This window comes from Fringilla coelebs (genome assembly GCF_963513975.1).
Source record: "Fringilla coelebs genome assembly, chromosome: 3".
NCBI classification, from domain to species: Eukaryota; Metazoa; Chordata; class Aves; order Passeriformes; family Fringillidae; genus Fringilla; species Fringilla coelebs.
The window spans coordinates 24,294,676-24,321,459 of record NC_140030.1 but is presented as its reverse complement, the minus strand read 5'-3'; the positions used below and the strand labels follow the sequence as shown (position 1 = coordinate 24,321,459).

General features: G+C 44.4%; 1 protein-coding gene across 1 annotated transcript in view; it reads left to right on the top strand.

The window, feature by feature from the left end:
- Positions 1–5,226, top strand: part of GCLC (glutamate-cysteine ligase catalytic subunit) — a 36,901-nt gene extending 31,675 nt beyond the window's left edge. Inside the window, exon 16 of the mRNA XM_084202329.1 lies at positions 3,536–5,226. Coding sequence (XP_084058455.1) covers positions 3,536–3,741 — 206 coding nt within the window. The 3' untranslated portion in view covers positions 3,742–5,226. The remainder of the gene's footprint in view (positions 1–3,535) is intronic.
- Positions 5,227–26,784: the final 21,558 nt, after the last annotated feature.

Here is a 26,784-nt window from a genome sequence, read left to right as displayed (position 1 = left end):
AAATCTTGTCCTGTCTATTTTTGATCTTTAATGTTTAGTGATCCATTTTAGAACTTAAATTCAGAGAAACTGATGGAGTAACAATCATGGTGCAGAGGGTAGTATATACCCACTCCTCGATTTGCTTTTCAACACCATTTACTGCTGCTTTTGCCACTGTATTGTCTGTCCACTTTGTAGTAGTTTAAACATACACTAGTCCACTTTGCCCTGTCACTTGAGTGTTGTATTTGAGGCTGGGTCTGAAAGCTTGCCTGATATTACTGGTGTGACTGCAAAGCATTCATAAGTGTAAACTCAGGTCTGCTAGACCATAGGACAGGGACTTTAGCTCACTGATAAGAAAGTCCTCCTGTAAGTAGCAGAACTCCTTCAAGGCAGAGCAGAGCGGGCTCTTTCACAGTCTTTCCCATGTTGCAATGTTTTTCAAGACAGGTGTATAATGACTGTTTATGTTTCTTCTTAAAATTAAGCAGTATAACGAGTAAAAGATGCAGGCTAAACTTAACTCAGAACTGTGTGCTTAGCTCAGTCTGCGCCAGCTTTTTAACTTTTTCTGTGTAAATCCCCTGTATAACTGCACTGATGGAAATTTAGCTAGATGGTTAATTTTAGCCTCATAAGTCAAGAATGTTTTTTTCTTCTTACCCCTCTACCCCAACCCCAAGTTTTAAACTAAAGTGCTGCATTCCTTTTTAATTCCTGGGAATTGCTAGAAGCTTCTAGGTAAAAAGACCTTTCCAAAGCTGAGGTGGAAATCAGGATTTTGTCTTATCTGGTAATTCACTGCTTTAGCAGTTCTTCAGAATGGTAACATATTTTTAAACATTCTCTTGTCTGTTGTTTGGGGTTTTTTTCCTTGAGAGAAATGGTCCTGAGGAAACAAGGAATCCATAACTGTAGCAGGCATTTTCCTAAGGCCTAGTGATGAGCCGCAGGTGTTCCCCACCAAAGAAAAACTTTGCTACCTGGTGCAAAGTTGCAATCATTGCAAAGGTCAGCTCCTGTATTTACACAGACCTAAAAGCTGTGAGAGTGAGGTAGATAAGAGTGTAGGGTTTGTAGTTCAGGTCTTACGAACTGAAATGACTTTTAAATGAAGCTTCTTAAGAACTAGAATTCACAAAATAAAAAAAGCATTAGGTATTGCAGTACTGTGCCACAATGTTTCTCAGCTGTGAGCTTTGGATTGTTCTAGTTTACTCTTGATCTTAAATCAAATGTTCCTTATCCACAGCCTGTTTAGTATGAGTCACAAAGAATGGCCATTTTCAGATTTCTCAAAGGTGAACACAGCACTCATGAACTAAGACAATCAACACCTTAGCTACTGTGGCTGTAACCTTGCCCTGGCATAATTCATTTGAGGTTCAGTCACTTCCTCTCCTGCAGCACAGCAAGGTATTACCCTCCTGATCTCTGTATAGCTGGTGTGTGACTGCCACCACTCAGTGAGACTACAGATGTGCTAGGCAGGCATCAGCTGCTGACCACCACCAGTTATTAATGCAAGCAGTACTGAGGTAGCAGCATCAAGTGGTCCTTGTCCTGGTGTGCTCTTCTGGCTGCCTGCAGTGCCACAGAGCCTTCACAGATGTGATTTCCATGATCTTCGCCTTACCTGTCTTGAAGCAGTTACACTTTTGCTCCCCCTAAAGTCATATAGTAAGAAATTCCATAGTTCTATTATATGCTTTTTGAAAAAATTAATTCTCTAGTTTTTCATGTTTAAATGCTCTTCATAGTTATTCCATGATACCCCTTCTAGTTCCTGTGTTGTAGGATCATGTATATCTACGCACTTGTCATCAGCATTCATAATTGCGTGGACCTCTCCAGTATATTGTTTCTCCTGAACTTACGATTCCCTTTGCCCCTCCTTGCCTGGAAGGTGTCTCACGCCTTTGGCAGTCAGTGGTGCCATACTCGCATAAGTGCTTCTGAGGGCTGCAGGCTGTGCTCCCAGTGAAGGTGTGCAGGGTACGGCAGGGCCAGGATGGGGCGCGCTGGGCTGACTGGCCACTAGGTGTCTGTGTTGCTGTGCTGGACACTGCCCGCTCCTGCAGCACCGGCCTGCATGGCTTGCACTCCAAACGCGTCTGTTCCTGAGCTGCACTCCGGCTTGCACTCCAAACGCGTCTGTTCCTGAGCTGCACTCCAGCTTGCGCTCCAAACGCGTCTGTTCCTGAGCTGCACTCCAGCTTGCGCTCCAAACGCGTCTGTTCCTGAGCTGCACTCTGGCTTGCACTCCAAACGCGTCTGTTCCTGAGCTGCACTCCGCGCAGCTCCTGCCTCCACTGACTTTGTTGCAGGCCCCCTGCTTCTCGATGGTGTCAGAAGGTTTTCATGTTGAGTTTTTAGTGCCTTCAACAAATAAAGCCTCTTGGGTAATTTTTTTCCTGCCCTCTTAGGTAGAAGTGCAAACTCTGGCCTCATTCCTTTAAAACATTACTTCTGGTTTTTGAAGCACATTTTGATTTCTAGTAACCTTTCTCATTCTGCTTTTCTTTCCGGTGCTTTCTTCAATTTTTCTGATTTGTCTTCATGTACATCTGTTCAAAACCACGGCTAGGATATTTTTAAATAGTGTTGGATTCTTTTTACTTTTTATTTGTGTGTTCCTTCATGTTTTCTCAAACTTGATTCCTCTTGCTTTTTATAATATTCTTAAACCAGACTTCTCTAGTGGAAGGCCTTGACTCTTCCCACTCTCACAGTGAAGCTGATGTTCTGGTAGCTACCCATGAAAGTTTTTCTAAGCTCTTTGAGCATCCTATCAGCCCATCTTAATGTCTTAACGGTCAGAATTACCTTAAACTTGAAGTAGTTAAGGTTTGCTTGCATGTGCTGCATTCAGGAACAAGATTCAGCAGCCTGGACACTGGTGTCCAACCAGCCCCCAGCTGCAGCTTCATGGGGATACCAGTCACCTGCAAGTGGTGTGTGTTATTCAGTGACCTTTTACAGAGGTGCTGGGGACCCTTATGTACCTGCTGACCACCCCAAGAACTGTGGAGTGAAGCAGAGGCGTTGTGTACAAACCAGAAGTTGCTATAATTGGAAACCAGCCTATTTTTTGCTAGAGTAGCTGCCAGAGGAAGAATAATAAGCCCAGGTTGACCGATCAAAATTAGCAGCTCAGTTGGATGGATCAAATACAAACTTATTTTATATAAATGTAGTAGTGCAGAGGTGTCTGATTCATCTCAGCCAGATCCTCTGTTAAATGAAGTGTTTAATACCTTTTGCTGTACAATCTGTTGGTAGCACCTGTTCTAGTTGCTACTTCTCTCTGCATTGTGTCACTAGAACATCTGAAAGTTGGAAAATTGCACTAGATAAGTGGCTTTTAGACCATCAGGGAAAAGTCAGCTTAATTGTGGCTGCAGTTTAGCCATATCTGAAAACCAAAAAGTATAGGAATGTGTTTCTCATGAAAACGTGGGCTAGTCATTAATTGTGTAGATAGTGCACAGGTGTTCTACTACTAAATTAGATGTATAAACTGTGAAATTTAATTTCCTCTTGCCCACAGGAGAATTAATGACAGTTGCTCGATGGATGAGGGAATTCATCGCACAGCATCCAGACTACAAGCAAGACAGTGTGATAACTGATGAAATGAATTACAGCCTTATGTGGAGATGCAACCAAATCGCTCAAGGCCAGGCAGAGTGTCCTGAACTACTGGGGGTAGGATTTAATAAGAAACAAAGTGGAAATAAAACTGACTCTTTGTAATGAATGAATGAATGCTTCTTAAATAATAAAAAGATTAAGCCTTTTAGCAAAGCACTAGCAAAGATACTGTGAATCTGGTACAGTTTCATGGTGTGAAGACCAAAACAGGGATACTGCACTATAAAATGGGCCAATCTGCCTAAATATTCATTTAAGGCATCCTAAAATAGGCATATTCTTATTGTTAAGGTTTATACAATATACATGTAAATAGTAAAATATTTTTATGATTAACATCAATGTATTTTAATAACATTGTAACTAAGGTTATTGTGAATTAGCTTGTAACTTTTTTATGCTTAATATAGAAAGAAAAATTGTCATGAACAGCTTTGTACATGTAATGGTACTTGTATATTATATGCATTCCAGTTACTGAATGTTTACTGTATTTTTTTTTAACCTGGAATGTGCTAAGTAATTTACCTTATTGTGTAAGAAAAAAAAATCTTTCTGGATCTACCTGAATCACAGATACTTCTTCCTTCCATTGGGTTTTGAAAGTGTGTAAGAACAGACAAATATATGTGCATCCGAGCTGTTAATCTTACAGTAGTTTCTCAGTTGCCACAAGACCTTCATCCACTTGTAAACTCTAAAACTCAGAGGAACAGATCTGGCTTTATTCAGATAATGCAAGTCAGCCTGCCTGCAGATGCAGTTATTTTCTTCCCCTCTGAAATAAGCTGCATGCTGTCCCAGTTCAGAAAATCTGCCTGATGATTTCATAAAAAAGTAGTAATGGGAGATGTGTCGAAAGGGAGGAGGAAATGAGAGCTGGACATAACAGCTCTCCTCACAAAGGAACCAGAGACATCTGCTCTGGACTTCAGCCTGCTTGACTACTCTTCTCCCACCCTGCTGCTGTTCCCATAGGCAACAATGGCTGCAGCACAAAACCAAACTTCTGACCATTCTTGCTGAAGGCTGAGTTTCTCATTTTGTCATTTTGTTAATCATAAATATTTTTGTCAGCATGTTTATTTTCTATAAGGTAATTTATGTAGGTGGCTGGGATTACCTACATAGCTGTAGTTATGGAAAATTTAATCCCCTCTAGAAAACAGTTTAAAGAGAAATTTTGGAATGCACTAATCCTTTGAATTGGAAGCTGGTGCTGGGAGTGATTGTAATCTATTTCAATTCAGCCATTGCATCTGTTAATAAAGCAAACTTAAGGGGCCTTTTTGATTTAGCTTCTTAACTGATTTCTAAAAGTGAATTGCATTAGGGGTAGAAGATGCAAAGCTTATGGAAGCATATTAAAATCCCTAAGATCTAATGATTTTTTTAAAAGAACTAATGGAGAAACTGCAGTGAGAGGTGCACCAAGAAGCTTTTATGTAATGAATTACACTGCATTCTGTGTTCACAGGTGTGCTTTAGAGAATAAAAAGAATCCTCTTTCTCTGCAGTGGTGAATTTGTTTTAATTAAGATGTAGGCATATGCTAATTTAGTTTCTGTAACAAGGAAATAAAAATAAAATTTGCAGTATGTGTTGGTCACTTGCATGACTTGAACCCACACTTTTAGATTCAAAAAAGGAGGAGTTGCATACCTGGCAGGTACAACTCACCCAGACTTATTTTGTTCACAGTGGAGCTTCTCAGGACTCAGACAAATGGTCTCACATTCCTACACCAAAGAAGTCCTTGCTATTGTTAAAGTTGTACCATCTGTCTGGTTGCACAGCATGAGCCACTATGCTTGGAAAACCCTTAAAAATAGTTGGAATGCTTTTTTGCTGGTACTGCTTCAATACACATCCTTATTCCCTTTTAGTTGACATCGAATCGCCTTTCTGGCCAACTGTGTCCTGTAAGATAGAGAACATTTTGTCATGCCTTAAAAGTTGTGGCTGGAAGTTTCCCTCCTGATTTCTTGTGTGCATGTTTCCAGAAGGGATGAGTGAGATCAAACAGAGCTGCTTCTGTTTTTTGAGACATGCATGGTTGCAGTGTCTAAGCATTGTACATTCACTAGATGAAGAGTTCAGGTATGTGATCCAGCCTGTTCTTTATAGTGTGCTGAAGGCTGTCAGCTCAAACCAGAGTTGCTGCAGGGACAGGAGGGGGCAAGCTTTGCCACTATCTTTGAATACAACTTAGAGGTGGCTCTGTTCTACCTGTGCCCACTCTGAGGTAGAGAAGCAAAACCTAGTCCATGCCTCAAGCCCTGGCTGGCCTTTTGCAGAGAGCCTGAGAAACTTCTTTGGGCTATGCCTACGGGACATTTGGTTCTGCAGTCATGAAATGCTTTCATGGAAATAATGACCTTTCCATCAATCATGTGAGTAAAGGGAGGGGAAGAAGTATCAGGCACCTGAGGTGAATTGTGATTGATTCCTTGCCGAAAGACTAATTGTGCATCAGTTGTGGCACTTTCAGTGATCATTGTGTTGGCCTCAGTTCAGCCCCAGTAACATGTTTCATGCCTTCCACTCTGTTTTCAGCTAGGAGATCCCATTGTGATCTCCAGAGGTCTAGATGCTATGAAATCCAATTCCAGTTTTCTCTTGCATCAGACTATTTATGTTCAAGTGTCTTTGTTTCTGGATTATTATAGCCATGCTTTTATCATGGCCTACGTCCTTAAAGTGTCTCCTTTTGTGTGTGCACAGAGCTCTGCAAGCACCTTCCTTTTTCACAGTGGTGCAAGCCTGCTCCAGCCTGGGTTCCTCCCTCCATGGGGCCACAGGTCCTGCCAGGAGTCCATGCTATTGTGGATTTCCCACAGGATCACAGCCTCCTTTGGGCATCCATCTGCTTTGCCGGGGGTCTTCTAGGAGCTGCAGGTGGATCTCTGCATCACCACGGACCTTCATGGGCTGCAGGGACACAGCTGCCTCACCATGGTCTGCAGGGAATCTCAGCTCTGTCACCTGGAGCACCACCTTCCCCTCCTCCTTCTCTGACCTTGGTGTCTGCAGAGTTGTTTCTCACACATATTCTCACTCCCCTCTTCCAGTTGAGTGCTGATGTGCAGGTTTCCCCCTTTTTCCTTAAAAACTATTTCAGAAGCACCACCAGTGCTGATGATGGGCTCAGCCTGGGCCAGCAGCAGGTCCATCTTGGAGCCCTCTGTCTTGCTTCCAGCAGCTTCTCAGAGAAGCCACCCCTATAGCCTGCTCAATACCAAAATGGGGCCATGCAAACCAAAAAGTGTTCCCTGGAATAAGATTCCCTTAGAAATGGGAAGCTCCTGGTAAGGTTCTCCTAGACAGGTTAAGTCAGGAAGGCTTTGCAGGCTACAACACTTTCTGCCCATTCCCTCTCAAGTATGAGGATTCCCTCTGTACAGCAGTGGGAGCAGTAAATGCAAGTTTCTGCAGCTTGTGTAACAGCATTGTGTCTCCCTTTGAACAAAGCAATGTCTTTCTTGAAAAAAAGTGTAACTGTAAATGCTGGCTTATGAACTGAACAACTGGGCAAGATACTATGGCTTATGTTAAGCAAGAAATGGCTGTAAACTCTTCTCTCAGTCTTTGAAAACAATGTTAATTTAGCCATGAATTTAGTTTTGTATCGCAAAGTTACTCCAAAGTTACACCCCTGTGACATGACACAAAGGGAAAACTAAAATCATGCTGTGAGAAAGTAGAGAGTAAATTTTCCTTCCCTTCCCAGTGAAGGAAAGTTAAAATAATACCCAGAGCCACATTGTGCACAAAAAAAAAGTGTTGCTACATGATGGCTCCTCTTCATTGACTTCTAAGAGTTTGTGTTCTGGCCAGAAAAATGCTAGTTTATAAAATATTTAGGCAACAACAATTGTTCTTACTCTGGAGAAAGTCCAAGCTCCTATTAAATGCAGTTAGATCAAAAGTAAGCAGATTTTTTTCTGATGGTACAAGGTAATGGTACAGATTTTGATGAAAGATCTTAGAATGCCTTACTGTCAATGCCTTGACTACAGCCAGTCTGTGTGGCAGTGAGGAGTTGCTTGCTGAGTGTTGCTCTGACAGGTCATGGTCAGAAGAGGGGACTGGGGGCAGGGAAGAGGAAAGAATGAAGGAGAGAAGCCTGTTACCATCCTGAGAGGTTCCATTTTTCTCTCTACTCTTTGATTTGTGCTGAGGAAGCATCTGTGCCAAGACGACCTCAAGTTCTCCAGCATTTTTCAGTTATGTTTCTTCTTTCCCTTCAACCATTTTCTAGCTTGGACTATATTCCTTCCCGTCTGTTCCCATCTGTGCATGCACAGGCAGAGCTGGACATCTAATCCTTGCCAGCTTACTCACCACATGGGCATTCAAAGGCCAAGAACTTAGAATGTTTTTCTTGGCACCGCAAGGGACTGGGACTCCTTGCCCAGAGACCGTCACACAGCTGCCTAATGAAAAACAGGAAAGCCTTCCAGCAAAAAAAATACCTCTGCTGAGGGGAAGCAAGACTTGGCATCAGCCACATTTCCTACCTTTCATACCACTCTGCTGTGTTTCTGAGTGTTATTCATCCCACTGGCATCCGCTACAGGCATCTGATTCTAAAGAGCAGTAGGACAGAGGATGGCATGGGATGTTAGTGGAGGCAGGCCAAGCTGGCAGCCAGCTCTCCAGACCCCCCAGACTGTGGAGAGCAGGAGATGGGGCTGTTGTACTCTGTCTCGGACACAAACTGGACCACTGAGCACAAACCACTTCCGCCTGTAACTTCTCACCCTGGCAGGGTGAACCAGAGCAATGCAATATAAACTCCGATGCCATCCCTGGGCTTTGGCAGCGTGACCACTGACAGCAAAATGAAATAACCTTGGCACAGAGAGCAGAAACCAGGCAGGGTCCTCGCTGGGTGTGCTCAAGGCACGGCAATGAGGCTGAACAAAGCTCATTGCTAAGGCCAGAGCCAGCCCTAGGTGTCCTCCTAAGGTAAGAGGCACTGCAGTGAGCTGGGAGAGAAAGCAGCTGTACTCAGCCGAATAAAGGGGAAAAGGAGCCAGAGCCACAGTGGAATTTTAGGTCCAAATCCTCTGTGGATTTATGCCCAAGTTGCTTCTCACAGGTTAACCCATGAACTCTTCTCGGTGGGGTCGCACAGCAGAGCAGTGGTTATTCCTCTCCATCCCTGCTGCATTCCCTCTGGGAAGGGGCAAATGGCAGATGAAGCCAGTGGTGGGGCTGCCTGGGGACACCCCAGCTGGGAGCCCTCCAGGCAGATTTGCTTTGTAGATGCCCTATAAGCAGGGCAGACCTCTGTGTGTGTTTAAAGAGCAGTCCTGACCAGCATGTCCCTTTCCAATGTTTGGTTTAGCCACACAATTGCTAGGAGCAAAACTGCCATGGTCCAAATAAAAACATGTAACATTCCAATGCTTCCGAACACGACACATCCTGAACAACCATGTGAGGTGAAGAGGTGAATTCCCCTTTTAAATGCAGTTTGCTCTTGCTCTTAAAATAATCATTTCTAGACAACAAATTTCACTCACTCTTTAAAAATAATCTGCCCAGGACTCCTTAGAGAATGGCATAAAACAACATATTTCAGATTTTTGTCTTTTTCCCTTTACTTCAACATATTTCAGATTTTTGTCTTTTTCCCTTTACTTCCAGTGCAGCCCAATTGGCACACATCCCACAGCTTCTTGTGGGAGAGGGATGCAGCCGTTTTTAGAGATGCATATGAAAAGCAGAGCTCCAGAAGGGAGTGCCCACATATTCCTGGAAATTCATTCTGGCTTTCCACTTCCCACACATTACGGCACGGTTGTCATCAGTATCTGGCCATTCCCACTCAGGCCACAGGGACTCAAAGAGGTGACATGGTTAGAAAGGGAGAAGGTAGCCAGGCATCCCACTTCAGTCCCTCCAGCTGTGACTCTGGCTTCCAAAAACATGGCATGTTGGCCTTGTGGGCACTCCCTTCTGGAGCTCTGCTCTTCATATACATCTCTAAAAACAACTGCATCCCTCCCCCACAAAAAGCTGTGGGAGGTGTGCCAATTGGGCTGCACTGATAAAGTGTGATGCTTGCCCTGAACCCCAACACAGTGCTAGGACAAAACATTTCTCATCCTGCCTCAGAAAATCAAAATCCACAGAACACAAAGGAAACTTAGAGGATTACCAACTGTGCAGCAAGAGTATCCAGGGAAAATCCCAGCAGGCTTCTGTGTTTCTCACTGATTGCCTTCTGTACTCATATGTTTGTATAAAGCTCTGTATTAGTTTTCAAGATACACCACAGCAAGCTGCTCTCTGGGAAGAGGAACACTTCCTCCAGGACCACGCTGTCCAGAGAGGAGCATGTGTTAGGCACACCAACTGTCAGGACATCACCAAATGCTTAACTGTTTCCAGCTCTGCTTTCATCCTGAAAGGGGGGGGTTACCTCCTTTTGTCCTGATGCAGCCAAGAGAGTTTTGTAGTGTGTCAAAACTTTGGTGCCAAGCACATTTACTGTTGCAATGCCATGCTATAACACCTCACAGCTGACATATGGCAACCAAAGGCACAGTGCAGGTCTAGAAGTGCCCACAGGATGATGTGAGTCTGATGTTCTAATTGCAATTAATGTGTAAGGCATTATGATAAATTTTATCATCAAACTGCGCTGTCTTTACAACTTTTCCTTGGCTGTTTCCTAGAGTTTGAGAGAGAGGACATAGTGACAGCCTTGCCCACCCATTTCCTATCTTTTATCATCAACAAATACAAAGCGTGTATAAACTTGGTTTGTCTTAGCTATTTCCTTGTAAACAACTTTTACTGGCTCAAAATCAGCCAGATTGGAGATTGGAGATTCTCCAATACCTATCATGAAAAAACACCTCTGGGATGTGTCCTGGGACACTGCAGGTGGCATGTGCCTCCAAGAGGGCATTATGGACACTTCAGAAATCACTGAACACTAGTGCTGTGTCTTCATGGCATACCTCCAGTTGGAGATCAGCAGCTATCACAGACCCTGCAACAGGAACTGGTGATTTAGCAGCTACTTTCCAAAACTCTTTCAACGGGGCAGGAAGCACTGACGTAACACCAAGTTCGCAGTTTTGAAACTTGCCTGATGTTTTCTGTGGGGATAGGGAAGGAAAAAAATCTGAATCACAAATACCTGGCATATCCCAGCTTCTCTGTCCAAGTGTTCCCAGGAGCTCTGCCTGCTCCAAGAATCAAAGCTAAACCCAGTCAAGAGAAACTGCAAAAGATGTTTTCCAGGGGAAAAAGCTAGTTTCATCATTACTTCCCTCTCTGCCAGCTTTACCTTCTCCTTCAGGACCACACCCTTCCTGCACCCTCCTCTCCCCAGATAGCACATCTCCCTGGTTGAGTCTCTTGTCTGACTGACTTCTTCTTTTGCTCCTGAGTAAGCTCTGTCTCCTGATTTAACCTGCCTGACCTTCTGCAGCTCCATGTCAGCAGCCTCATGCCCATGGGATGCAAAATGGGAGGCTGTGCCTGCTTCTACTACCCAGGTGGTGGAAGAGACACAAAAAACCTGGGAAGCCAGACATGGGCATGAGCCACACAATAGTCCTTTTAAAATGCCTCATTACTTAACATCATGAAGGAATACTGCAAGCTCATGCAGCCTAGACTTGAGGACAGAGTGTACAAGTTACAGGCTCGTGTGTGGCTTTTTTTGTCTATGCTTAACAAAAAAAAAAAAAGGAAGGAAAAGAGGGAGGTGCTAAGGAGCTCCAGTTTGTCCAAGTTCAGTTTATCTGGCAGCTCAGATTTCAGTGTGGGCAGAACACAGGTCTGGTGAAAAGACCAAGTTGTAAATTGTCTGCAAGGAGACAGGCAAAGGAAAATCTGCATTTATTCAGAGATAGGAATCGACAGCTGAAATGGAGACCAGCAGGACATGCAGGAGTGGTGAGAAGCTGAGAATAACCCACCAAAGGGTTAACCCACATAGTAAAGGTGAGAGTCAGGAGGCAACCTAAGAGTGAGCAGAACAGGAAAAAGTCAGAGAAGAAGGGAGAGCTTTGTAGCGTCTATAAAACCTGATGGTCCAGGCAAGATAAATCTGGCATGTAATTTAGGATGGAAGGCCTTTTTTGTGTTTGCAGAATTTTATCTTTAAAAAAAAACTATTAAAAAAAATCTTCTCTAATTTTGAGCCTCTCCTTCCATCAAGTGATTGCCAAGGAATGCTTTAATATTCTTACCTCATTAGCTTTGGCAGACAGCAAGGCAGGCAGGAACTGCTCTGTGTCTGGCTCCCATGGAACCAGTTTTGGACATGCAGCTGGCAGCCCTTTTCTAGGCTAAGAAAGCTGAGCAATTCCTTCTTCCCAAGAAAAGCTGGGGCTTCCATTCTCCTACTTCTTTCTGTGTGGCAGATAGAAACCAAAAAAGAGTGAAGCATCACTGAGGTAAAACAGGAATGGCTTCAGTCAAAACGTTAGGACTTGGTGCTGAAGAGAGGGTGAGGCTGGAAAGCAGGTGGGTCCAACATGACAAATGCTCACTGTGCTGATGGCTGTCAGCCATGGGGCAGCAGGTGAAGCTTTTGGCAAGTGGCACATTGCTTGTGCCACTGATCCTAACATGAACTTAGGTTTTTGCAGACTTAGAGCAATGTTTTGTGTAGGTCGGGAGTGATAGAAGTCCATTTATGGCGACATTTTTTTCCAAGATGGGTTGAGGCATCAGACCCTTGCTTATTTGTTGTCCTCTACAAAGGTTTGACTTCCAGACTCCTCCCACTTTTGACCTCCCAAGTTTCCCAGGCATCTTAGCACACACCTCTCCAAACAGAGGGGAGCGCCAAGAGACCTGTCCAGTCCAGTCCAGTCACTGACCGAACCAGCAATGCTCCAGTCCCATTCCAGACTGAGGGACTCAGACTGGAATGAAAGCAACAGGCTATCCACCAAATGCAATAGTGGTCACTTTCTGGTTTTCAATAAGGGCTTAGCTTCAAAGGGACTATGAGACCCTTGTGGTTAGGGCACTTCTCAGAAAGTGGAAGTTATATATGGTGGTGCTTCTTGGGCATGAGTCACTTTCTCAGGCAATGCTCCAAAATCTATGGCTTCTGGCCAGTCCTAAACTCTTCTAGGATTCCTGGGAAATAGGGTTTTCCCATTTGAGCTTGTTGTGTAATCAATGCTACCCACTTACTCCATGTAGCACTGGTTGTGTGAGGTGTTGAGGGGATGTTTCCTTTAAACATCCAGTGCAGGATGGGCAATCACAGTGCCAAGAGGTGATTCCCAACAGCTTCTGAGGCAGGTCAAACCCCCTTATAGGCTGCTAACATTGCTCTTTCAGCTGGAGTATAGTGGGCCTCTGATCCTCGATAACTCTGGCTCCAAAACCCTAATGGTTGGCCTTGGGTTTCTCCTGAGGTCCTGTGCCAGAGGCTCCAGGTGAAGCCCCTCGGTGGAGGGGAAGGAATGTTACAGGGACAGTGCTGCTCAGCAGTAGCCTTAACACTGCTGTGTTATCAACACCCTGATGCTAAGCACAGCACAGGGAGGGACAAGTGAACTCTGTCTCAGTCAGACCCAACAGAGATATGCTGCTGCCTCTGAGGGTTTGCATACTCACAATCTCCACACAGAGTACCTAAACCAATTCCTTAACATAGTTTTAAAAGAGTCTCTGGTGGAGAGAAAGGAAAGGATGGAAATTCTCCAGCCTTTTTATTGGAATTTGCTACCACAGAGAACAAAAGAGTGCATATTTGTAAACCTCTGTGTAATACACACTGTGTGGTGTGAGTGTTCTCCCTGCCTAATCTCAAAACACATAAAACAGAGCAAGAGATGGCCAAGGCCAAAGGGGAATTTTCAGAAAAATAGAAGGTCTTTCATAATGATGCAGACAAAATAATTTAGAAATTGTTCTCCTGAAAATAGGTGTCTGGGGGATAAACATGATTGAATCATGTAAGTAAATTGTAGAACTGATCACTGCAAGAGGTGAAAATATAGAAGGATTTTCCAGGTGATCAGCCAAATTAATGAAAAAGATATGGCTAGTACTTATATAATGACATCATTGTCATTGTCATTGCTATTATTGTTACTATCTGGCATAATATTCAGCATTCTGGTTACCATTGCCAAGGAAATCCAAAACCATGGGATGCTGAAATGGGGTAAATAAGTCAGGGAAAGATCATTTTGTACCAGCTGCTCCTTGTTTCTTTCCCTAAGCATCCAAATCTGCCAGGAAGAGACCATTGGCTTTCTGGTCTGATTCCATTATGTTCTTACAAAATTCAATGTTAATTGGGAAGCAGACATAGTAGAAAGGACAGACCTCAGCCTATCAGGCAGGTATTGGAAGCTGGATTGGAATTCAAGCAGTCACGAGTAGAGTAGAGTAGAGCAGAGCAGAGCAGAGCAGAGTAGAGTAGAGTAGAGTAGAGTAGAGTAGAGTAGAGTAGAGTAGAGTAGAGTAGAGTAGAGTAGAGTAGAGTAGAGTAGAGTAGAGTAGAGAAGCAGCAACTTAGAAGAGGTCCCCTAGCAGGTAAACTCCCAGTCACCTGCATGGAACTTCCCTGCTCCAGTGGGAGCCTTGTTATGCCTTGGGGCTCCTCCCTGGGGATGGCTGAGCTCAGTTAGTGCCTGAGCATGCAACTGAATTAAAGTCTTCAGCTTTCTGGGTGGGCCCTCCAAACTCAGCAGCATTGCACAGGATACATCCAGACCAGCTGCAGCCCTGTTACTATATTCCTTGACAGCAGGGTGAAGCCTGCCCAGCCCTCTCAGCACTCACACAGAACAGGCAGGTGCCTCTCCTGAGATGGCTGAGGCCTCTCACAGGGATACCTGTCTAGCAGCCTGGACTATGCAGAATGTAAAGAAAGCCCTGCTGTTTCCTAATGACTTTGCTATTGCAGCAGCATTTTCAGCTGTTCTGCTCCATGTCCCTGTTCTAGGTGAACACGAGTGATTCACATCATCTCCCTAATACTTAAGTAATGTATTAATCTACCTCTAGTTGCTCTTTCTCATGCCCTGACTACTTTCCCAATGATGTCTTATAACCTGAATAATGGGTACAGGACACATCTTGGGCAACACTGTTCTAACAGCCTGTTAATATTAACTGGACACTTTGATGGAGTTACTTGTTACTTGGAATCATGGAATGGATACCTAGCCCTACCCACTAGGCAGAAAAATATCTGGGGCTCAGATATAGTCTAAGAAAACCATAAACGACCTGTCTGGTCACATATTTGTACAAAAATATATGGTTAGCTTATTCCCTGCATGGTCCTAGCTCAGGCTCCCCTGCACCCTGCAGCATGGCCCACGAGTCACACAGGCAGCATGCAGCCACACTGTTCAGAGGCAGGTAGAATTTAGCTCTGTGATGTTGTTGTCTAACCCCAAGCCAGCAGCCAAGCCCCACACAGCTGCTCTCTCACTCCCCCACCAGTGGGATCAGGGAGAGAGTCAGAAAAGTAGAAGCTAGAAAATCTGTGGGTTGAGATAGACAGTTTAATCAAAAAAAGCAAAATGCAAGCAAAACAAAACAAGGAATTAATCCCCATGGCAGATGCTCAGCCATCTTCAGGAGAGCAGGGCCTCATCACATGTGACAGTGACTTGGGAAAATAGATGGCATCACTCCAAATGCCCCCCCATCCTTTTTCTTCCCCCCATTTTATATAGTGAGCATGATGCCATGTGGTCTGGAATACGCCTTTGGTCAGTTTGGGTCACCTGGCTGTGTCTCCTCCCAGCCTCCCATGCACCCCCGGCCTCCTCGCCAGCGTGGCAGTGCAAAGCAGGAAAAGCCTTGGCTCTGTGCAAGCTCTTCTCAGCAATAACAAAAACATCTCTGTATTATCAACCCCTGTTCAGCACAGATCCAAAACACAGCTCCATACCAGCCACTGTAAAGAAAATTACCCTAGCCAAAGTCAGCATATGCATACAATTAAAGGTGGCAGGTGAATCAGCCCCCCTGACTATTTCATTTACTAATATAGATGTAGCTTATGTGCCTCCCACCAACTTTGATTGTCAAAACCAGGTTATATCTATAAATTAGACATAATGACATCTTAAATTTCATGTACCCAAATATTTTCTTGGTTTTGTCACCTGACTCTCTACAGAACTAGAGGAATGTTAGGCCTTTAGGGTTACATCCAGCACTACTTCATGATATATCATGTACTATCCAGGACCAAAGGAGCCCTTCACAGATGAGGAGGCTGGTCAAGCACCACAGCTCCAGGCAATAGCAAAGCCTCAGAAATTTATGATCCAACCTTGTGTAAATCAAGCAGCATTTGAGTCTCATATAGCAAATGCTTTTTTATATACACGTCCAACTTTTTCTAAAACATCTAAAAGCTACATCCTCACTTTGTGTCTGAAATAGGAGAGAGAGGTTCTCATGCATGGAGGGAGGGGGTCTAATATCACTGATAAAGGAAAGTGCAGTTCAAGTGCATAGCAATTTGGAAATTAGGGAACAGAAGCACAAAACAGTTGAGATTGGAAGGGATCTCTAGAGATCATTTAGTCCATGCCCTGCCACCTTTCTTAAGGCAGGGTCAGCTAGAACACTGCCCCCAACACCATGTCCTCATGGCTTTTGAATATCTCCACAGATGGAGACTCCACAGCCTCTCTGGGCAACCTGTGCCAGTGTTCGGCCATCCCCACAATAAAAAAGGGTTTTCCTATTTCAGGTAGAATTTTCTGTGCTTGAGTATGTGCCCATGGCCTCTTATCCTGTTGGCATCTGAGAAGAGGCTCTGCTTTCTTCATATTGTCCCATCAGGTATTAATATCCAATAAAAAGAAGAGAGCTTTCTCTTCTCCAGTCTGAACATTCCCAGCTCTCTCTGCCTTTCCTCATGTGACAGTTGCTCCTGTCCCTTAACCAACTCTCAGATACTTCATGGGACCCAAACCCAATCCATTGAGGTCATACCTTCCTACTTTCCAGGAGAGCCCAGCACTGGCACAGCATGCCAGGGCTGAGCAGAGGGCAAGCGTCACTTCCCTCAACATGCTGGCAACACTTTGCCTGATGCAGCCCAGGGTACTATTAGCCTTTTTGCCATGAGTAATAATTGCTGGCTCATGGTTAGCTTGTCCAGCAGGATACTCAGGGCCTTTTTCTCCCATGTTATTTTCCTGCTGGTTGGCCCCTGATCTGAAGAGGAGCACGGAGTCCCCAGGTGTAGGACTTTGTATTTTTCTTTACTGAGCTCAATGAGATTCCTCTCTGCCCCTTTCCCCAGGCTGTCCAAGTCCCTCTGAATGAAATCAGCTACTCATCACAATTTTGAACCATCCACAAACTTGCTGAGCTTGTCCCATCACCCATCACCAAAGTTATTAATGAAGATGTTAAGTAATTGCAGTCTCTTTGGGTACACTCCTAGTAACAGGTCTCCAGATGGACTTTGTGCCACAGATCACAACCCTTTAAGCCTGTCAATTCACACAGTTGTCAGTCCACCTCACTGTCCACTTATCATGCACATATTTCTCTGCTTGTCTATGATGATGTTACAAGTGACAGCTTTGAAACCCTGGCTAATGCCAAGAAAGAGAACATCCACTCATCCACCAAGCCACTCTTCTCATTGTAGAAGGTCATGAGTTTGGATAAGCACAATTTCCCTTTCATAAATCCATGCTGACTATTCCAAATCACTTTGATCAAACAAGGCTTCTTCCACTTGCCTGAAGAAGACCTCAGCTATTACTTCTTTCCAACCCAGTAATCTGTACAAGATACACACAACTATATAACCCAAGTTGGTGTATTCACTAGTACAAAATCCATAACCATTCAGCTTCAGGCAGGTTTCTAATGTAGTCCAAAGGACAATGATTGAATTGTGGCAGAGACACACGCAAACACAGAGAGGAAAAGATCAGAAAATAATCATGGTTGGGCCACAGCGTGATGTTGCTTTTTGAGATTAAGCAGTCAGAACACTGCTGTGTGTGATGGAGCATCATAGGTCTGCTCTGAAGATCTCAGACTAAAAGAGTGTAACAATTAAAGCAGAAAGGGATCTTCTCCAAGTAGAAGTTTTTGGGGGCTCTAAATACTGCATCAGGAAGTTTGGGCAGGATGTAAGGAGCATATCCTGATGTTCTGAAGGCAGACCACCAGGAAGGATATCCCTGCTTTCGGATTCCCGGCTACTCTCCAATCCGCTCTTACGTTTTGGGGCATACCCAGGATCCATGGAAAAACACAGCACCAAAGGAGTTTTAACAGGTGTTATGCTTCCTCAAGTTTGTACCATAAAGCCTGATTGTACCCATGAATGTTTTATGAGGTCATTACCTGCATCAGGTTACACATGACAGATAGAAAGTCACATCAACAATTTGGTTTTTGCTGACAGAGCATGTGCATCTCCTCATTTCTCCAATTTATGATGAACGATGTCCTCAAATCCTTAGCTCTGCTTGCCTTCATTTTCTACCTTGGTGCCCTTTTCATAGACAATTGGAGAAACTTTCCCGATCTTCTAAGCAGAAATTCACATACCCTCATTCTTCACAGATTTCCAGTGTGAGACCAATATTCCATATTTTGAATGCTACTGACCTACCTCATATTTCACTCCTCAACTTCAACCCCATATGGCATTTGTTTAAAAGATATCACACCTCAGAGTAGAGATGTGTTACTTATGAAGACTATGCAGAGCCATGCAAACCCCTGCCTGGTAGAAGGGCATGTCCAGAACATTTAAATTCAACATGAGTTAGGCTTCTAGATGTGGGTTCCCTCCCTGTGTTGCTGTGGATGCAGAGTTAGAGCAGTGAGGTTACCTTGACATTGCACAGACAGTAAGTGACAGCAGAGAGCCATCCAGCAGGAGGGTTTTGCAATTGGAATGGGTAAACAGATTATCTTTCATTTTTCTTGTCTGCTTATCCACTCACTGGTGATGTTGTATAACCCACATCTACGCTCAGGGTTTATTTAAATGTATGAAGGCAATACCCTTAGAGTCCTTTGCAAATACATTGAACATATTTTGGGTCAAATCTTGTTCAGCATTTTTAAAAGAGGAAGACAGATCAAAAGTACAGCATGTCTGCTGTCCACCCCTGTCCACTACAGCAGTTATTAGTATCCAATGGGTAGAGAGAGAAAGCTGTTTCTGAGGAGCATTTACCCCTTTTGAATGTTGCATTTGAATTGTGCAATTACAAGAACAAGGAAAGCAACACAAAAATCACAAAAAAGGTGATTTTGATAAAAGCTTCATCCTTTACAAAATCTAGAAGAGACAGTAGGTGACTGCTGCATTTAGGCCTTGTTCTTAATAGTCTGTTTTGCAGGCATAAAATTTCAAATTACTGCAAGAGAAGAAAGTGGTTATTGCTCTGCTGACACATGTACTTACACACATCTTTCTGGTAAGATAAAATAGCCTGCAGTGTATCCACATTTTAAAACCTTTTCCTACTACCAGAGGACACAAAAGTTTTGCAAAGTGCTTTAAGTGGTTTCACTTAAATTATTCTAATCTTCTAAAAGTTAGGATTACCACACAATTAAAGATTTTATGTTAAAACTATTATTTTGTCCTGTTTTCATAGCAAAACCAAAATCTCCTCTTGCTGCAAGCTACATTTCTTGTGGATCCTAGAAGAAACAGTAAGAAATCAAGCACAGGATTGTGCAGACATTAGAGCTCATTCTTGTGCTTTCAGTAAGGCCCTCTGTGGATGACTAAAATACATTTGTACCTACCAACATATGTTTAGCTTCTTCAGATGCTGCCTGGAAATAAATATTGCACTAGCATATCTTTGGTAGCATTGCAAAAAAACCACAAGAGCAGCTCAGGAATATTTCAATGCTAATAATACCTTGAGCTTGTCTAACAGGCTTACTCAGTGACCTCGGAGCAAGCACTGAACTCTGCAGCTGGGAGGGAAAAGGGGAAAACACGGCTTTCAGGAGGAGTTCAAGTGTGCCCCAGCCATGGCTGGCTGTTTGCCACAGCTGGGGAATAGTTCACTGACAAAGATGGGAAGTGCCAATGCCATTTTCCCCAGCAAAGCATTAAAACTGTTTCCCCTGCTACCAATGACACTGCTTTTGACCATGCATTGAAAACAAAGGGCATCTGTTCTTATGGATTTAAAAACACAGTTTGCTTTATATATAGAAAGAATAAATCTGTGTAGCTTTTCTTCATTGTCAGACATGACTGTCTTTGGGCTTATGGCCATGCATGTTCAAACTCCAATTGTCTTCCCTTGTGTTTCCCAAGTGTTATTTTTATAAAGCAGTTGTTCCTCTCTAACTGGATAGCAGCAGAAGTAAATCAGCTTCCATGTGTTGAGAAACAAAGGAACAATGAAACATTCAGCCAAGCTTGACTCAACAGATTACTCTATTTTTTTTTTTTTTTAATACTTTCAAGGCAATTTGAAAGGAAAACTGCCCAAGAGCTCAGAGGATTTGGGAGGAGGTACTCTGAGCAGCAACTGTGACTCTCTTGGGAGATTAGGGGCCATATCCTCCCCTCACTTAAGCTCCTGGAAATTGTGCAACTGCCCAAACAGAGCTGGGAGAATAATTTGATCTGTTTTCTTCAGTGGCACGCTGAGGGTTAATTACTGTGATTAAAGATTTATGTTTGTCAGTTGAAATTCAATAGTTTGGTATATGACAGCAGCTCCAAATTTCTCAGCAGAATAAGTGAAATTCAAGTGTGAAGAGACTCTGCTTATAGTTCTGGGGAGAGGTGAAAGAGCAAAGTGGGATCAGAGCCACCAGGTGCCAGGACTTCGGGATTAAGTGCAGCCAAGGTAGGCAGCCCACAGCTCCCCTGTCCCCAGCTCCCACAGCAGCTGCCCAGCATTGCTTGTAACATTGATGAGTCCTGCTCTGCCTTTCCCAGCCTGGGGCAGTTGTGAAAGACGACTTGTTATTTCCATCCCTGCAGCCAACAGGTTTTACATGATCGTCCTGTGGGCTGACAGCAAGCAAGCAATGGAGGCCAGCTGTCACCTGGGAAGCTGACAAGGCACTTCTGTTCAATTGCTTGGACATACACTTCTTTAAGTAGAAGATGGCACTTATATGCAGGGTCTCTCCTGTCTGGAAGCACATAGCTGTTAATAAGGCAAGGGCCATATTTTAGACCTTGAAAGCAATTTCCAGTTGTGTGACCTGAAACCCAGCAAAATTATTAAGCGCCTTGCTCTAAGACATGAAAAAGTGGCAGAGATAGAGAGAGGAGGGCACCACCTCCATGCCTTCAGTCAGGAGCTGCAGTAAGGACATGGTGCAGACACATCTCCCGAGCACTCCTAGGACATGCAGAAAGATTCCAAACCTACCTCAAACTGTTGAAGATAATTTCAACAGGCAGAAAGCAGTCATGTGGGCTGGAAAACCACCAGGGATCAGTAATGACGAGGGCTACCTGATGAGCTGCTGCTGGCCTTGGAGCACAGGGTGCTGTGTTTCCCACCATGCTGAGCGGTTCTCTTGCCATTTGCTCTTTGCACCAGCTGGAGAGCTGAGTAGAGGTGCTGACAGCCCCTGGCATCTTTTCCTTCTGGTTTTCTACCTTCTTTAGCAGGAAGAAGGTTCACGTACTTGGCAAAGCCAGGGAGGTGGTTTACCTTCAGCTGGCTGGACTGCTGGTGCTAGCAAATATTTCCAAAAAAGTGAAGCTGACAGCTTCTGCTGCTGTTTTAAAATAAGATATGGTTCTGGGTTTTATCACTGGTATTTAAAAAGAGAATGTTGCAATAGATTTTATATTAATGGATGCATTCTTTATAGTTCTACAGTTTATTTAGGCTGTTCAAATAGCCATTTTTTTTCCAGACAGCATTTCCTCATTACCACCTCTTCAGACTTCACCTGATTTCTTTCTGCTCCTCAGCTCTGCCCTTAGGATAACTTCCTTTTGTTTTCTCACCAGTGTTCTACTAGCTTTCAGTTTTATTTTATGATCTTCTCTTTTGATTCTTTTTCTCAGCTAACTAAACTGAACAACTAACACCATAAATATTCGTGACTTTGATGACACTATATCATGTAAAAAGGAGGGAGGTACAGGAAGGAAGTATATATTTTTAGAAGAAAAATAGGATGTTCTGAAAGTACCTGAAGACAGATGCCAGTAATGCTGGTATTGAAAAAAATAGCATATGCAATGGGTGAATGCTTTTCTGATCTGAATTTATCTGAGGGATGAAACATGGAGGAACTTTGGTCCTAACCACAGGATTTCAGACGACTACATGACCATGCAAATATAGTGTGAAGAAAGAGACATCTGTGTTCTTCTGGTGAACAAGGCCCTAATATCCCCATGCTGGGCTGTAAGGGTGCACTCAATAGTCATGCTTAGAAGAGCTCAGACTGACAGACTGGAAGAGACATCAGCCAGTGGACAGTCAGTGGGGGGAGAAAATGCCAAGCGGAGGTTTGTGTTACTAACACAAAACTGACCTGCAAATGGGCAAGACCAACAGATAAAGGTACTGGATGAGGTTGGAAGCAATTTGGGTCCCAAACTTCTGTTCAGCTCATGTCCACTCACATTCAGCCCCAGCCCACTATCCTTCCTGACAGGTAAGCACAGGTCTCCATAGTGGTGCAAGCTGAGATGCTGCCAGGCATGGCATCATGACAGCCACATCTCTCACTGTTTGCTAGAATTTAAATAATTAAATTCATATTTTAACAAAAATCTGAACCATCTAAAAATAAAAAGATACTTGTAGGTGTTTCACCAAGCAAAGCTTCTTCTAATGATACCTACTGTATAAATACCATGCCCAGGGAGAGGGCTCCAAATAATGCCAACTGATTTTCTCCCTTAAGGTCCAGAAGACTGCTGAAGAAGTCTCATAAGACACAAGATACCTCCTCTACAGTCCTTATTTTCCTTTTCAAAGCCATGCTCAGGACTTCATCCCTCCTGTCAGTTCTGGGAGCCCTGTGCTGCCTTCCCATCTCATGCACACCGGAGATGCTTGCTGTGGCCTGGGCCACTTGCTCCTGGCCAGGGCAGGGCACATTTGCACCTCAGCTAAGGCTAAAGCAATGTGAAGAGGACGTGGCATAAATAATTAGTCCCTACACATCTGCTGGGATGTTATCAGCACCTCAAGCTGCACCTCGGGCACCTCCCCAGGCACTCCCAGAAGAGGAGCGAGCATGAATCAAGCCAAGCACAACCTGTTCATGCCTCTAGCCAAAGCTCCTTGGCCTCGCCAGCAAGAAAAAAAAAAAAAAAATAAACGTGCCTTGAAGTACCTCAGGGAGCGGCCCGCAACAACACATCCTGAGGCAGAACTGACTGTGGAAAATAAAACACGGGCTTCCCGGCAAGGGCTGGGCCACAGCCGGCACCTGAGTCACCGCGGCTGCCCTGGGGGGCCGCAATGGGAGCGCTGCTCCCCTCAGAGCCGGGGCACCCTGCTCACAGAGCCGGGGGGACTGTGCTCCCCGCCATGGGAGCGCTGCTCCCCTCAGAGCCGGGGCACCCTGCTCACAGAGCCACTGGGATTCTGCTCCCCGCGATGGGAGCGCTGCTCCCCTCAGAGCCGGGGCACCCTGCTCACAGAGCCGGGGGGACTCTGCTCCCCGCCATGGGAGCGCTGCTCCCCTCAGAGCCGGGGCACCCTGCTCACAGAGCCACTGGGATTCTGCTCCCCGCGATGGGAGCGCTGCTCCCCTCAGAGCCGGGGCACCCTGCTCACAGAGCCACTGGGATTCTGCTCCCCGCGATGGGAGCGCTGCTCCCCGCAGAGCCGGGGCACCCTTGTCCCCGCCATGGGAGCGCTGCTCCCTGCAGAGCCGGGGCACCCTTGTCCCCGCGATGGGAGCGCTGCTCCCCGCAGAGCCGGGGCACCCTTGTCCCCGCCATGGGAGCGCTGCTCCCCGCAGAGCCGGGGCACCCTTGTCCCCGCCATGGGAGCGCTGCTCCCCGCAGAGCCGGGGCACCCTTGTCCCCGCCATGGGAGCGCTGCTCCCCGCAGAGCCGGGGCACCCTTGTCCCCGCCATGGGAGCGCTGCTCCCTGCAGCACGGTCCCGCCGGATCCCAGCGCTGAGCCACAGAGCCGGGGCACCCTGCCATCGCCCCTAGAATCTGCAGATGCACTCCTCTGCTTACAGTTTTTACAGAATGTAGAATGTTGTCTGGCAGATAAAACTGAACTGAGTATAGAATTTGGGTTTTTTCCCCTTCACAAGACATGGGAAGTTGTTGGGTTTTTTTCAGATAAAATAGCATTAAAAGGAAATATGATAACTATGGAGTTTAAAATAGCTTTTACCCAAAGTGATGTAATTAGTCATGATCCAAAAACGGTTTTCCACACAAAATGCAATTTTTAGTTGTTGTCTAAAATCAATATGAGGCTCATTCCTTCTCCTGTCAGAATCAATGGCAATTTGAGTTTAAGAAGACGCTGGATCCTGGTTCTGTAAAAATGTAAACCAGATCTTTCCCTCTTTGCCATGATTTTTTTAAAGAAAGAAACACATCACACCTTAGCTATGTTAGCTTACTGCATCCTACCCAGGTAGGTTGCTGACACAGTTCTACATGTGGGTAATTAGGTGTGCAATGTTGTGCTGCAAGCACCAACTAGGGATGAGTATTTTATAAAGCCAACATTGTACATCATTCATTTGGGATTTGCAAGCTTCCCCTGCTGATTCATGTCAAATCAATTCTATGTACTGTAGAGTACAATGGTGCAGTAAGAAACACTGATAAATGTATTAAACAGAGGCACTACTCTGTGGTGCTAATACACACAGAGTGGAGTTCAAAGCCCCTCAGTGCCTGTGTGGCCCATCCTGCCACCCTTGGGGATAGTCATCCTTTAAAGCCGCAGCGCTGGGAACGCTAAGCCTCCTTGTCAGAGCAATGTTCCAGAAGAAATCAGATGACTGCAGCTTTTAAAGTCAGTCTGGCGGAGGCTAGGGTTGAGGAAAGGGCAGGGGAACAGCAAGCACCTTGAAATAAAACACAGGATCCAAGTATAACAAAGCTATGTGTGTTGGAAGCAGGAGGGGTGGTAAGCAGTCTTGCCCACAGGTCACATCCCATGGAGCTCCTTGGGGATGGGGCCGGACCTCTCAGCAGCAGGCACAGCACAAACACAAAATTGAGGAAGAGATGTGCTGCCTCAACCCACCCTGGCATCCAGGCACTCATGGGGCAAACATACATTGCTGCTTCAGTGTCAGAAATCTGCCAGCTTTATGAGCTGAAACACTCTTAATCTGCCTTCCTTTAAAAAAGACAGCTCTCCACTATCAAACGGCAAAGATGGACTCAGTTATTCTGCCATTCTGATCTTAATGGGCTTCACGCTGTTGGCATTATTAGACAAGTCTTTACAGTGTGGGTGGAAGCAGAAAATCTGCAAAGAACTCCAAAATGATGTGAAGAATGGGGGTTTCTGATAAGAGACTCTGATGATGAATCTCCTGCTACTGCATTTGTGAGGACAGGGCAGAAGTCTGAGCTCTGCACTGCCTTTTCTCTGCTGACAGTGCTCTCACTGCAGGGCTGGAACAAAACTGCAATGATTATAAAAAGTGACACGATCAATGATCCATACAAGGGATATAACAAGGCAACTACCTTGTCAAAATGATATGAGGAGCGGCTATAGCAAAAAAGCAAATTGACTCAGTGATGCTTTTTTTTTCCTTGTAAAAGTAGGTTGAAAAAGCAGGATACATCAAAGCTGACAGTTCATTGAATTTGGCAGCAGTTCAAAGGTAGAATGTCTTGTCCATGCTGTGCAGGGCTCACACCCACTATCTGCAAGAGGTAAGAAACAAGGAGCATGGACACCCGGCATAGAATAAAGGAGTGAACTGATTATTCTTCCAAGTTTCAGAGGATGTTTTATGCAGCCCCCTACACAGAAAATGCACATAGTTAATGAGAAACTACTGTAATAAAATAACAACTCTCTGGCTGGCAGGTGGCATAAAGGAATTATGTAAAAAAAATGCACTCCTTTGAGCCTCTAATGCTTCGACTGGTATACAATAAAAATACAAGAAGAGTTTTTTACGAAGACTATCCATGTGTGTTAAGTCCATGCAAAAAGCTTTGTTCAAGTGAAAGGTGAGGAGGGTGTCAGGATATCACCTATCTGGAACTAAAGCTTCAAAGCAGTTTTTCTCAGTGATAACTGCATCTGGAGTTGAGTGGATTTCAGCTCAGACAATTTTTAACTTGTGTAATTTTAGCACATTGGTAGTGATATTATAATTATGAGAGGCACTCTCATATACCTGCCTAGAACAGCTGCTGATGCTGAGGAGAGCTGGTAGCAGCAGTAAGTGTCCTCAGCATACACTGCACTACTTTAGCTCCTGTTAAAATATACCTAAGGGCTCAGGTGCCTGCAGCTGACCAAGTGCCTGTACAGAAGCAGGAACTAAAAGCTCTCAGTTCCCAGCAAAAGCATAGCAGGGTACCTTTGACCTGCAAAGGTTTAGACTCATATGCTTCATTTCTCGTTTCCAACAGAAAGTAAGAGCACAAGCTACTTAATTCTGTGGCTTGATGTGGTATTTCATTAAAGACCAGTAATTTGGCATTTCTGAATTCCAGCTGTTTTGTCCTGACACAGAGAAGCCATCCTGGAGATGAAAAGATGCAAGGACATCCCACAACAGCCATTCCCATGCAGAGGCTGGGGGCAGCAGTGAACAAGCCACAGCAACTTCCAGTTTTAGAATAATTCAGTGAATAAAATTACTCTAACAATAAAATAAAAGCAGCCTTTAGTCCAACTATACTAAAGCACTTCATTTTAAATGAGAAAAACACAATTACAAGAACACAGAATGCCTCTAAATTTGATTAGATACAAATTTGGTATTTAAAGGTATCAAATCATAAGAGTACAGCAATTATATAGTGATACAGCCAAAGCAGAAAATGAGATCAAGTTCAGAAACAAATACTTTGTAACAGAAATCATAGAAAAGATAAACCTTAAATGCAAGAGACAAAACTGTGGTAGGACTCAAAAAGAAGGACTTGCCTCATTTAAAATGGAGTTATGTGGGAGAAATAAGGACAGACAAAAAGCAAGGACTGGATCTCGTAATTCCAATAC